The 14160-nt window shown below is 46.7% G+C and overlaps 1 protein-coding gene across 2 annotated transcripts in view; it reads right to left on the bottom strand.

The window, feature by feature from the left end:
* Positions 1–13818, bottom strand: part of AMBRA1 (autophagy and beclin 1 regulator 1) — a 172012-nt gene extending 158194 nt beyond the window's left edge. For both annotated transcript variants that reach the window (XM_054161469.1, XM_054161470.1), the window contains exons 1-2: positions 13477–13818; positions 655–909 (exon numbers count right to left, since the gene is read on the bottom strand). In XM_054161469.1, coding sequence (XP_054017444.1) covers positions 655–789 — 135 coding nt within the window. In that variant the 5' untranslated portion in view covers positions 790–909; positions 13477–13818. The remainder of the gene's footprint in view (positions 1–654; positions 910–13476) is intronic.
* Positions 13819–14160: the final 342 nt, after the last annotated feature.

Here is a 14160-nt window from a genome sequence, read left to right as displayed (position 1 = left end):
AAACTTCCCCTGGTGAAGCTTGAGACTGTGTCCCCTTGTTCTGGTGCTGGTTGCCTGGGAGAAGAGACCAACCCCTTCCTGGCTACAACCACCTTTCAGGTAGTTGTAGAGGGCAATGAGGTCACCCCTGAGCCTCCTCTTCTCCAGGCTAAACAATCCCAGCTCCCTCAGCCTCTCCTCATAGGGCTTGTGCTCAAGGCCTCTCCCCAGCCTTGTTGCCCTTCTCTGGACACGTTCAAGAGTCTCGATGTCCTTCTTAAACTGAGGGGCCCAGAACTGGACACAGGACTCAAGGTGTGGCCTAACCAGTGCAGAGTACAGGGGCACAATGACTTGCTGCTCCTGCTGGCCACACTATTCCTAATACAGGCCAGGATGTCATTGGCCCTCTTGGCCACCTGGGCACACTGCTGGCTCATGTTTAGGCAGGTGTCAATCAGCACCCCCAGGTCCCTCTCTGTAAGCCATGGGCAACAAGGGGAACCCGCTAGGGGCATACAGCTAGGACCACATCACCACAGGAACCAAACAGAGCCAGAGAGCACATCAGCTGTAGCTCAGCTAATGCACAATCACAAGCCAAATTCTTTCAAATCCCTGCCTCCCCTCCCCCACTCCAAGATGAAGGCATGCACGTCTATCCCACCACCTTACCTTGCCCTCCCATTTCATCCATCGAGTTTTATCCTCCACCAACTCCTGCAGGAGCCGCTGAGCGCCCAAGGCCTGGGTGCCACGTTCCCTACCCCACAGGATGCGGACAGCATTCTTCTCCGGTACAACCTTCATGGCTCTCAGCAGCCAATGTTACACCAGCTACTGGAAGAGACACCAGCAGGTTCCAGATGACAACCACCACCAAGCTACAAAGAGGCTATCCACATTTCAGTTCTTTATCTTCATGAAATCCTAGAAAGAGAGAAAAACAATCAGGAAGGCAGCTTTTACTTGGATCACCTCAGTGGACTACAAGCTTTAAACCCCAAAGATTAGATTGAAGAGAAAAACCTTTCCTCTCCCACAGCTTCTGCTACCTTCTTCCATTCCTGAGGCACAAATTTGACATTCCTGCAGCCAAAGCTTAATTTGAGAGGGTTTTGAAAACATCCAGCCCTTGCCTTGTGCACATGCTCCAGGCATACCACACCCAGAGAGAAAATAAACTAGTCTCAAAACTCTTTTCTTTATCTTTCACTGTACATAATAAAGAGGGAAAAGAAAAAACAGATGCATGAAGAGACACCTCAGGTCTTTACACCGTGAAGATTCAGGTCCTGTTTGGGAAGGGTGACTCACAGAGGAATAGTGTTAAAAAACTGACAGGAGGACAGAGGAGTCTCTGGGGAATTATTCAAATATTATCAATTCAAGGAACTGATTACTATCACTTTGAAGGTCAGACAATTGATAGAACTCAAGCTGAAATCCCTTCCAGCTCTACAATAGCTTATAATGTATGAACACAACCATGTGTTGGACCAAAACCTTGCCACTGCAGAGGCATCTTGACCAGCTTCCTTAAGATGATTCATTTCACCTGTCTGAGCGTCACCTTTTCATCTACATTGCTCTTAGATCTACAGTTCACCCAAGTAACATACAATGGCAAAGACTGCTGCTGTTAGCACACTCTGAGCTGCTAAGGGAGCATTAATACCCATTTTCTAAAGGAGGAAAAAAAATATTCTGAGAAAGAACTAAATACAGTAGTCCCAATAGCAACAAAGAGTTATTGGCCATTGGAATGTGCTGCCCAGGGAGGTGGTGGAGTCACTGTCATTGGAGGTGTTTAAGAGGAGACTGGATGAGGCACTTGGTGCCATGGTTTAGTTGATTAGATGGTGCTGGGTGATAGGTTGGACTTGATGATCTCAAAGGTCTTTTCCAACCTGGTTAATTCTATTCTAAGGTTCCACAGCTTTTGAATGGTCTCATACATTGGAGTTTCCCACCAAAAGCTCTCCAGAAACAGTTAAGTTTCTTAGAATACACAAACCAAGAAGCGCTGCTGCAATGTAATAATAATAAACCAGGTTGGAAGAGACCTTCAAGATCATCACGTCCAACCCATCAACCAATCCAGCACCACCTAAACAACTAACCCATGGCACCAAGCACCCCATCAAGTCTCCTCCTGAACACATCCAATGATGGTGACTCCACCACCTCCCTGGGAAGCCCATTCCAATGGGCAATCACTCTCTCTGTATAGAACTTTCTCCTCACCTCCAGCCTAAACCTCCCCTGGTGCAGCCTGAGACTGTGTCCTCTTGTTCTGGTACTGGCTGCCTGGGAGAAGAGACCAACATCCACCTGTCTACAACTTCCCTTCAGGTAGTTGTAGAGAGCAATAAGGTCTCTCCTGAGCCTCCTCCTCTCCAGGCTAAGCAACCCCAGCTCCCTCAGCCTCTCCTCATAGGGCTTGTGTTCCAAACTCCTCACCAACTTCGTTGCCCTTCTCTGGACTCGTTCCAGCCAAGCCCACATATTACTGTCATCTCCTTAGAACTTAAAGATCTAAAGAGAACCCCACCTCAGTTCATGTTACACTGAACAAAAGCATCATCCACGTACACAAGAAGAGATGAACTTTTAAATGACAGCGGTTCGAGTGGTCATTAGCAAACCTTTCCTTTCCTCCCACTCTAACTAAAAAAATCCTGGAGCAGATGACTTACAGACAGCTGCTGCTCACAGGGAGGAGCTGCCTGAAGAGATAAGCCAGGAAAATGAGTTCTAACAAAGCAGACCACTTTTCATTTGTAAAAGTACAATAGAGGGGACTGAAGTGATGAGGGAGTAAAGGCATCCATCTTCCCAGAAAAGAAAATTCACCACGAAGAAATTGAAGCTAGCTGGAAATTCCCTGATGCTTGATGTGAACAGCATGGGGATCATCTATTTTAGAACAGCTGAACTCCACAGTGTGAAATAAGCCTTCAAGGCTCTGTGAAAGTCAGCCAAACATTAGGTAGAAACTCTTCTCCAAAATAAAAGCCTTACTGGAAAGTGACACAGACCCTAAAGATGCCGTGTGGTGAGCAGGTTAAGAAGGAGCTGTACAGATTAACAAAGTCCAGGCCCCAAAAAAAAGCCAGACTGGAGTTAACTGGAGTTAACTGGAGTGGATGAAGCCGAAAGCACAGGACAACACAGGAATCACTAAACTGAAAACATCTCTCTTTTTTTTTTTTCTCCACTAAATGCTAATAAACTTTTATCTGGAGTCTACAAACAGCCCCAGTCCCTCGTGTTCAGAAACATGGGGATTCAGATGGTGAGCAGCGTGGAGGGGATGGATAGCTCAGAGCAATGCAGGCAGTAAAAAGCCTGGTTCAATAGAATAGAATAGAATAGAATAGAATAGAATAGAATAGAATAGAATAGAATAGAATAGAATAGAATAGAATAGAATAGACCATGTTGGAAGATACCTTCGAGATCATCATGTCCAACCTATCATCCAACACCACCTAATCAACTAAACCATGCAACCAAGCATCCTGTCAAGCCTCGCCCTGAACACCCCCAGAGACGGCGACCCCACCACCTCCTCAGGCAGCCCATTCCAGTGGGCAATCACTCTCTCTGTGTAAAACTTCTTCCTAACCTCCAGCCTAAACCTCCCCTGGTGCAGCCTGAGACTGTGTCCTCTTGTTCTGGTACTGGTTGCCTGGGAGAAGAGACCAACCTCCGCCTGTCTACAACCTCCCTTCAGGTAGTTGTAGAGAGCAATAAGGTCACCCCTGAGTCTCCTCTTCTCCAGACTAAGCAACCCCAGCTCCCTCAATCTCTCCTCATAGGGCTTGTGCTCCAAGCCCCTCACCAACCTTGTTGCCCTTTTCTGGACACGCTCCAGCAAGTCAACCTCCTTCCTAACCTGAGGGGCCCAGAACTGGACACAGGACTCGAGGTGCGGCCTAACCAGTGCAGTGTACAGGGGCAGAATGACCTCCCTGCTCCTGCTGGCCACACTGTTCCTGATGCAGGCCAGGATGCCACTGGCCCTCCTGGCTGCCTGGGCACACTGCAGGCTCATGTTCAGTCTACCATCAACCAGCACCCCCAGGTCTCTCTCAGCCTGACTGCTCTCCAGCCACTCTGACCCCAGCCTGTAGCTCTGCATGGGGTTGCTGTGGCCAATGTGCAGAACCTGGCACTTGGATGTGTTCAATCTCATGCCGTTGGACTCTGTCCATCTGCCCAGCCTGTCGAGGTCCCTCTGCAGAGCCTCTCTACCCTCCAGCAGATCAACTCCTGGAGGAAGCTGTAAGCCTATTTCCATCTAGTAAAAACACACAAACAAACAGAAAATATCAAGAAAACAGTAGTTGAATATTGTACACGGGTGCAGTTAATGACTAAGGGCTACAACCACCCAAGAATAAACATGAACACAAATGGAAGACCAGATGTGCAGCTGGAATAAGCTGAAAGTTTGAAGAGATCTCAAGTACTACGTTTTGGAATAGCTTTTCAGTAGTTGTAAAGGACACAAAACCTAAATAACTTAAAAAGATCCCGATGATTTCCAAGCAGGATAAGCCAATTACTCATGGGAAAGAACAAGCCCTGACAGATGGGAACATTTTGGTCCCAGCAGAAGGACTAGTGTTCCCTGAAGTACAATAGCAACAAGGAAATCAAGACATTTAACAAACATCTTTATGTTTATGCCAGGGCAAGTGTACATACTGGAAAAGAAAGGAAGAGGTAACACCTACAACTGCAGTTAGTGAACCTCTTGCATTCATCTTAATAAAAGACCATGTCATCTTCACTATATAAAATCAAATATCCACTTTAAGATACCTTATCTGAATCTTTCCAGATGTGTACTAATTGCTTGAACCAATTTGGCTAAAACAAACACTTCCTCTGTGAGCATCCTGAGCATGTTTCAACTTGGATGTTTTTCCCTCGGGGACTATCCCTCATTTTTTCAGCTTCTCCTGACTCACCTCCTTATCCTATCCTTAAAGAAAACAAAAGAAACTCAGGGCTCAAATGCCTACACGGTTCCTTGCTAACCAGCTCAACGTTTTTCAGAGCTGGAACCTCTTCAGGGAACAGTGCACGAGTGAGGATGGCGCTCCAGTGTCAGCCTGGATCCCTTTGGGGGCCAAGCTTTATCCATGCCTCATAATGAGGAAGCTTACTCCTTTACCTGAATTGGCCTGAACAAAGGAACTGCTCTCCACTAGCTGGTGACATACTGAGCAACACTGCAGGCTGGCAAAGAAAATTAGAGCCTTCAAATAGATAAACAGAAGTGCAGACATGGGCATTACCTTCACTCACTTCAGCAGGAAGCCTTTAACCTTATTATTGGATCATACCTTTGGTTTTGGTTTGATTGGGGTTTTTCTTGATGTTTGTTGTTCATTTTGTTTGTTTGCAGGTTTTATTGGTTTGGTTGGGGGTTTCTTGTTGGGGTTGGGGTTTTCATGTGTTTATTTGATAGGGGGTTCTTTGTTGTTGGTTTTAAGGAGCTAGTTCCTTCTCTAGACTTAATAGAGATAGCCACCAAAGGTTCTTTTCAAATATAAGAAGCCAAACAATGACAGCATGTTATTAAATACCATTAGCAGATAAACTAGGTGGAAGTACCAACCCTATTTACAGCTACCCAGCAGCAACTTGACTAACAAAGTTTCAATGAAACACAGGGGGTCTGAAAATACTTCTCAGGCCACAGCACAAAGAAAACTTGCAGCTTGCTGGATCAAACTTGTCCAGACAAGTGTTGAACTGATTCAGTAACAGCTTCCATTACAAATCTCCTGATAAAACAGCTGACCACCAAAACAAGGAACTGCTCAGAGAGACTGGTATTCTTTGTGTTTTCTTCTTGTTGGGGTTCTGTTTTCTTCAATCAGGGTGACCAGAAGCGGAATTCAACGCTCAGATTAGCTGATGCCTTGGATATGGTCCAGGGCACCACCGAAATTCTGGAAGTGGGGAGGGAGAAATTTTCTCTGTAATTGGCAGCTTTGATTCCTTAACACTTTTCCTCCTGCAGGGCATTTCAGGACAGCATGCTGGGCTGTTTACAGTTTTGGAAAGAGCATTACACAGCCCAACCCCAAGCCTCTTTACTTGCTCTGGACCAGCTGCTCTTGAAGCCTTAAGAATTCCCAACCTCAGAGCGATACAAGTTCACTTGCAACTGTCACTTTTACAGATGCTGAAACCCTAGAAAGCCAAGGTGAAACAGCAAATTGGTAACACTTCATAGGGCTACAGGACTCCACTTAAAAAAAAAAAATAACAACAAAAGAAGACAAAGAGGAGAGAAGATGAATAAAAGAAGCACGTGCGAGTCGCCATATCAAAAGAACATTAAAGCTATGTTGGACTTGATGATCTTTGAGGTCTCTTCCAACCTTATTGATTCTATGATTCTATATTTTATGCACTCTGCAGTAATTTACCATTCCAAGCAGAAACTTGAGCACCTCACAGAGATGATGGCCCCATCTCTTCACATGCCCTGCTGCCTCTGAACATCTCTGGCACTATTAATTTTGTGGAGATTCTGGTACCATTGTTCTGGGAGCACAGCTGGCTTTGATACAAAGGAGAGTATCAGACTACTACCTCATGTTATTCAATTCTCCACTGGGGGAGGGAAACAAAAAAAAAAGTTATTTCATGTGGCTTTCAGCTCTCAGACTGCAAATCTATTACCACTCCAATGAACTCCTTGGTTGCACGCTGAGCCCAACGCTAAAAGCCCTTCCCAATGTGTGTGCACAGAAACAGTGTAAACAGCTCTGCCAGTGTTTTTTAAAAGCTGCAATCAGCAAATGCTATTTAGAATGGGAATTCCAGCCAAAAGACACAAACATCCAAGTAATTGCAGACAATTCTGCTGCCCAAAGAGGTCTCAAATGACTGATGAAGAAAGAAGCGACATTAAGTGAAACGTAGAAGATGTCTCCGGCTTTGCAGTCTGGGATCCGCAGAGAGATTGAGCTTCCCTAGAAAAGGCCAGAGAGGGGAAAAGCATGGGCTGGCAGCTTCTGTCTCTAAGTCCCTTTCTCAAGTTGTTAAGGCTTCCTGAATGCATTGACTGCAAAATGGATGTGATCCACAAAGGTTATGGGCCAGTGCAAGCTGTATACTTCCTACTGAAAGAACACAGATCGGGGCGGGGGGGAAAGAAATGTAAAAGTAATTCACAGAACTGTTGTGAACAACAAGTTCTGTCACAGGCCTGCAAAAACACAAGCACAGCTGTCTCTATGAAATTAGAAAAATGGGTTACTAGAACTCTGAACTTTGCCAGCTCTGGCCTTACACCTCCCTGTCTCGTAAGCCACTAACCTCTGCTTTCAAAGAAGTCTGTTCTTCAGTAAAGTGGCCAATGCCAACAATAAAGCATGCCACTTACTCCAAACTACACTTCAGCACCTCAGGCTCTGACTATCAGCAAGGTATTAAAGAGTTGAAAAGTATTTTTAACTGTATTGAATACATTTCAGTCGTGGAAGAAATACTAGCCATGATTTAGAATCCCCAGAAGATCATCAGACAGGCATGAAAAAGAGTGTACGCAGTGGTACAGTCCAAATGCTTTACCTCCACTGCCAGCCACAGAATTGTCAGAGTTGGAAGGGACCTCAAGGATCATCCTAGTTCCAAGCCCCCTGCCATGGGCAGGGACACCTCACAGTGGTCATCCTCATGTCACAAGACAGGCTATTTCCTCCAAGAATTTTCTACAACAAAAGAAGTTTCCCTCGTATCTTACGAAGTTTGGTTTTGAAGCAAATTGCTTTAAGACCCCTGTGTTGTTCAGGAGTTTACAAGGGCATGGAAGAAACCATCTTCTGCATATTGAAGACATTCAGAGATCATCTTGCCAATGACTACAGACCACAGAGCCCCTCCTTCTTTTATGGGACCTTCGCTGATGGCGCAATAAAACTTGGTTCCGCGACTCGCAGGCTGGAGATCTCCAAGCGCAAACCAGATGCCTGAAACATCGCTCGGAGTTATCTGAGCAATCACACAGCTCCAGGCACCCCCTAGCCCCTTTCCTTGTTTATACTTCAAGTTTTTCACCCCTCTGCGATCTGGAAATTATGATCTTCCTAACCTGCACGAAACAATACCATGTAAGAAGCCTCAGAAACACTATCCCAGGCAGACCCCAATCCCACCAACACTTCTATTCAAGATATCACTTCAATTCATTCCAAGTGTTGTGCCATTCCCACTGAGCCTTTTGATGTCTCCACTTGAAAGACTTGAGCACAATAAACTTCATGCAAAACCAAAACAAAACCAAAAACCCAGCCTGATTTGCCCTTTTTGGCACTGCAGCCAAACAACTCAAAGAGTCCTAGTTCGGGTAAGCAGTTGACCTATGTGGCGCTGGAATTTGAACAATGCCCCAGTGAAATAGAAACAACAGTTAAAAAGGGTGACATGAGTCATACCCAGAATAGTTCCACACACATCAAAACTTAGGACAAATGTTGGAGGAACAGGACCACACGAATTTCTGGCAATGTACTTGACCACCAGCTAGGTAGTTAAATTTTCCTCCAACAACAAGGTTTGTATTCCCACAGGAAGCCCCACGGGACTTCCACATGAGCTTTATGACCCTTCTCAGAGGTTCCAGCTCTTCTTGGGTTGAAAGAACAAAAACAAACCCAACAAACAACACCACCACACACACAAAAACCAACACACCAAAACCAAACCAACCAAAAGGGCAGTCCACAAAAGACAAAACCCAGAAAGCACTTCTCGTGGAGACAACTTCAAACTACCTCACAACAACATCTAACCAAAGGGGGGAACTGGGAATAAAGTTAAATGGGAAACAAAGCTACATTGCACTGGAATCTTTAAACAAGACTTACCCACAAGCAAAAGTACTCCACAGAGCTATAAAAATTAGTATCTTAAGCATGATTAATCAAAACCATGAAAAAATAAAAGGCAAAAACATAATCCATTTTTTTGGCTGTTTCTGATTCTGTGTCCTTGTGCTTAAAAAAGAACCCCACAAAAGACACACAAAAGCAGCTTAGTTTAAGCCACTAGGATCTTGTTGCTTCCTGACATCTGAGCATAGAGCAAGTCTTCCAACGGAATGTCCCCAAACATGAAACAAACCCCCAAACCAAAACAAACACTAAAAAAAAAGCCTTAAGAGGGCAGAAAGTTAAGTTTGTTGTGATGAACAGCGAGTACCACGGCAGGCCTTTCGTTGTATGGCCCTGGTTTTAGCCTTCAAAAGTCTAAAGATATTCCTCAAAGTATTATCCTCTGCGCTGAAGTTTTCCTTCGGTTGAGGTCAGAGGCTTTTGGAAAGTAATGCCAAAGCACATCTTCTGCAGATGCAGTAGATACAGGGCTCTATGTTGTGCTCACCCCTCTAAGCATTTCCCCATAAATCAGAGCAGGATTCCTGAAGGAAAATAACTTGTGTTACTGCTTCATGACTATGAAATTTAATGTCGTGTTGCAAACAGCTCAGGAAATTCAATGACATTACAAAGATGTCAGCAGCACACGGTCATTTCAAGATCCTGTGTGACTGCAACAAGGAGCTGATTGCCATTAGAATCTTTTCAGTTTGTCTTCCCAGCCTGGACTAAATGAGAGAGGAATTTCTCTTCAGGGAACTTTCCAGTCAAAAAGTGTACATCGAATTTCTAGGGTTTTCCCAGCAAAATGCTGAGAAGAGAAACCTGCAAGTACCAACTCCTAAAGGTCAGAAAATGAATGGTAATTACAAAAAGAGAAACAACAAAAAGTGATCAGCTGCATCTGGAGTCTGGCAGCTTCATTTACCTGTGAGACTATGGAGCACTTCCACGACTACTATTACAATTTTCACATAAACTTAATGAATTATTGAGAAGAGAGGTATTCATCCCAATCCAGCAGACAGGAATGTCATTTCACAAAGCTGTAAGGTAAGCCAAACAGCAGGAGTGAGGCACAGAAGATTAAAAACTGGCTTCCTCAACTCCACATTCAGACCGTGGCATCTCTTTTGCTAACTACTGCATCCAGTAGGAAATGAGGGACAAAGAAAAGAGAGAACTAGAGAAATACAAATAGTGGGACACAGTATTCAGATTAAATCCTAGCAGAATGATTCCAGCTTGGATAGGATAGAAAACGAAAGGATTTTTCTATTCCAAAGAGCAGTGTTTGCGTTAAAAAAAAGATCACATCAAAGTTTCTCAGGCTCAAGAGTCACATCCAAGTGCCCCCTAGTGACATCAGACACACAAGAGAAGTTTGGGAGCACCAACACTCCAGAGCAGCCAAAGCAGCATTAGGTATCCACAAGATGACGACAAAGACTCTTGTGCATTCAAGGCTGCACATAAGGCACGTGCACCTCATCGAAGGAACAAAGAAAAAGCAACTGGAAGTGAGAACACATCTTGTAAGAGGCAGTTCATATAATTTCCTGCTCACATGGAAATAATCAAGTAAGGTAGCGAGCCAAAAAGAATAAACGACAGACACAGAAGGCGAAGTCTTCACACACAAATATATCAGAGCTAAAGAGGTGGGAGGCAAAGATTTAGACTCTGAAATACAGACAGTTCTTGACACCCTTTCCCTTCCTGGCCTTGGACTGAGACTGTGTGAGGAACATGGAGCGGGGGAAGCGTCCAAAACATGTGCAAAAGGCTCCTCTCAGCAATCCTTGTGCTACTGAAGGTGGAGAATTAGTGCTACAAACCAGGAAGAGAGCAGCAGGAATTGCTCTGCTGGGACAGCCCCAAAAGAACATACCGAGAACATCCGAAGTGGATCTGTGTGAGTACAGAGACTAAGACGACTCTCTCCACGTTCCCTGGCACCTCATTGCCTCGCACATCAGTTTACAAGAACTGGAGACAACAAATAAGTACTAGATGATCCTCGTCAGAGTTCTCAAATACCAATGTGAAATCCTGAGAGGCAGACAAGTAAGGCTCTCCTTGTTGTAGGCAACCCAAACAATGTGTCTTTCATTAAGCATCGACTACATCAACTTCCCATTAAAATATTTCTACTATTAATCCTCTTGCACTGCACATCATCTCATCATTCACTTCTGAAAAAGCCTGGTTCTTTGGTCCTCATTTCATTCACACTGTGTTTCTACCACCTTTCTTGCTAGCTTAGTGAAGGGCTACTAATCCAAAACACAGAAAGCAGCTATTCCTATGCCCTTTACCAGGTCTCCAAAAACATCAACTCAATAGAAGAAAGATTTTTCTTTTAAATAGGGAAAATGTTTACAATGGGGAGGTGGGGAGAAGGAAGTACCTTAATGCTATTTATGTTAATAGTACTATTAACTATAACATCAACAATACCTTTGTAAGAGCCCTGAAGTCAGTTAGCTTGCTAACTCTGGTATAAAAGATACTGAAGTTACTTGCCTGAAGTTTCATAAAGAATTATGACACACACACACAAAAGGCACATTGGAATGCCTAAGATGGCAAAGGGATACACTAGCAGACAGTATCATTGCTTGCCTTCTTTATAACTTGTTGTTACAGCTGTGTTCGAGTTAAAAGCGCTGCACAGAAAAATGGAACAACCACACAGGGATCCAGAGGGTCAGTTATGACTCAGAAAAGGGCAAAACAAAGAAAACCAAGAAGATGTCAGTAAAGTAAACACTCTATGTAAACTCCCCAGCAACTAGATCTAAAAAAGCAAGTCCAGCTATTTGGATCCAAATATATTCTTCATTCCAAGTACTAAACACAAACGCAAATGGACTGCTACAGTTCCTAACTTGCACGCTCTCACAAATCAACAGATGAGTGCAAAATACTTATTGATTGCCCTCAAAACACCATTTTCAATAATAAACCAAATTTACCTACACCCACACCAACTGTGGGCTACAGGAGTCGTAAGCAAGCTATGCTGAAGGAGCCATGCACGTTAGAAATGGCATCAGAGCAGCCCTTCTGAATGCAGACAAGGATCTCAAATGTAGCAGAGAATTTCAGGTACTGTTGCCTGCATCACCCATAAGGCATTCAGATCTGCCTGGATTTAACCTCGCAGCACATTCTGAAAGCTGACCCAACAACAAAATTAAACAGTCTGGTAATGCATTGGCAGTAAGTGTACATTACCAGCAGGCCATTCTTACGCCCCATTCTAACCTTCCCATTAGCAATTTGAAAGAGGATGGGAGTGGCAAAGGCAAAGAAGCCGGATGACATTTACAGAGGACACCGAATTGGGTGGAGCAGTAAACAAGGACAAATATAGGAAAACACTCTGGGGTTTTATGTAAAGATCTAAGAACATTTTACAAAGAGAAGAAAATGGTGAAGCACTGAGCACTCTTCCTGAGCACATTTACACGGACTCCACATTCACACAGCTGACCTTCCTGAGGACCAGCTTGCACCTAGGTAATAACTACTCTTGAACCAGTCTCTTAAGAGCAGAACAATAGTGTGAAAGCATTTATTGGGGAAAAAAACCAGGTATGTGCAACCACCTAAAACCTCTCTTGAAGACAAAATGCTGCCTTAGCACTGGAACTGTGCTGCAAAAAGTGCTTTCCAAAGACAGCAGAAAGCACGGTACTGACTCAGTCAGAAGTAATCACAAAGCCCTCAACAAACGCTGCAGAAATTTGTAGGCACATTGTAGGTGAAACTGAAAACGTCTCTATAGCTAATGAATTAAGTAGGTACGCTCCCTCACATCGTAGTAGGAGGCACACGTGAATGTATTTTACGCAAAACACTACTTACACAAGCAGGAGTTCTGCAACACACGATGAAACACAGGAGAAATTGAGGAGACACTTGTTTCACATTTTATTTGGCGCAGGCCGGAACGTAACAACAACAACAAATTATTTCAAAACAGCGGCCCCGAAATGCAGCCTGACCTGACCCAGACCGCGGGCGCAGGGAAGTCCCGGCCCGCTCTGAGGTTGCGGCAGGGGGGAGGAGAGCGATGGAGAGGGGAACTCGGGGCACCCAAGCTCGGCTAGGAACACGCGGGGCTTAGAAGCGCTCAGGCTGGCGGCCGCGGGGTGCGGACCCCGGGACTCGAGGGCCGCTTTCCTCGGCGGCTTTCCCCCCTTCCCGACCTCCAGCACCAGCCTCGACCCCTCCGGCCGGCTAGCCAGCGGGAGACAAGCGCCGCGGGTTTCGCCTTCCGCCGGCCCGGGGCAGCGCGGCCCGCAGAGAGCAGGGCCCGCCGCCGCCGCAGCGGCCTCCCGCCTCTTCCCGCCGCAGGCCGTGGTCCCGGAGCTCCCGAACAAAGGCCGTGGCAGCGAGTCCCGACCACCTTCCCCGGCCCCGCTCTGCCCGCCGCGTCCCGGAGGCCCCTCGCGGGCAGGTGCCCGCCACCTTCCGGGGCGCCGCTGCGGGGATGGCCGCGCCCGCCCGCCCACCCGGGGAGCGGCGGCGCCGCGGCCCTGGCCTACAGCCGGGACAAGCGCGTAGTCCCGAAGCCTACCTAGTGCGGAGGGGCCAGGCTGGTGGAGCGGAGCGGGGCCGGGGCCAGGGCCAGGCCCGGAAGGAGAGGCCCCCACTGCTCGGTCGTCGCTGCCGCTCCGAGCTCCGGCCAGGCGAAACAGCCGAGCGCCGAGCCGGACCCGAAGAGCGGCGCCGAGAGTGGTACCAAGGCCCGAGCAGCCGAAACTAGAACGCCGCCAGGCCGCGCCAGCCGAACGAAGAACTCTTCAACCGCGCTGCGCCGCTGCACACGGTCGCCTGAGGGCGACGGAGGGCAGGCGAGACGAATCGAGGCCGGAGAGCGGCGAGGGCGGATTCGCGGTGTTCCTCTCCGGTCTGGACAGTTGAGGGTGGAGGTCAGGGCGAGCAGGCAGCGGCCCCGGGAGCCAAGCTGTGCCAGACACCTGGTCGAAGGAAAAAAAGACCTAGTGTCCGGGCCCCGGATCGCCCTCGGGAAACCCCTCGCGGCTGGGCAGGGCGGTCGGTCACCCGCTACCCCGGGACCGGGAGGTCTCTCGGGCAGCAGCGCCCCGCGCCCTCTTTCTCGTGGACTGCTTGTCTTGCATCTCACCCTGCAGCACGTTCTGCACGTCTCGTGGCTTTGGTTTTCCCCTCGAGACCGATACAGAGTGCAAACAACGTAATTAAAAGCAGGCAAGAAAAGACAGGCGGTATCAGAGTGAAA

The sequence above is a fragment of the Dryobates pubescens genome, chromosome 5 (assembly GCF_014839835.1).
Source record: "Dryobates pubescens isolate bDryPub1 chromosome 5, bDryPub1.pri, whole genome shotgun sequence".
Classification (NCBI taxonomy): Eukaryota; Metazoa; Chordata; class Aves; order Piciformes; family Picidae; genus Dryobates; species Dryobates pubescens.
Note: the sequence above shows the minus strand (reverse complement) of the source record. Positions and strands in the feature narration are given on the sequence as shown.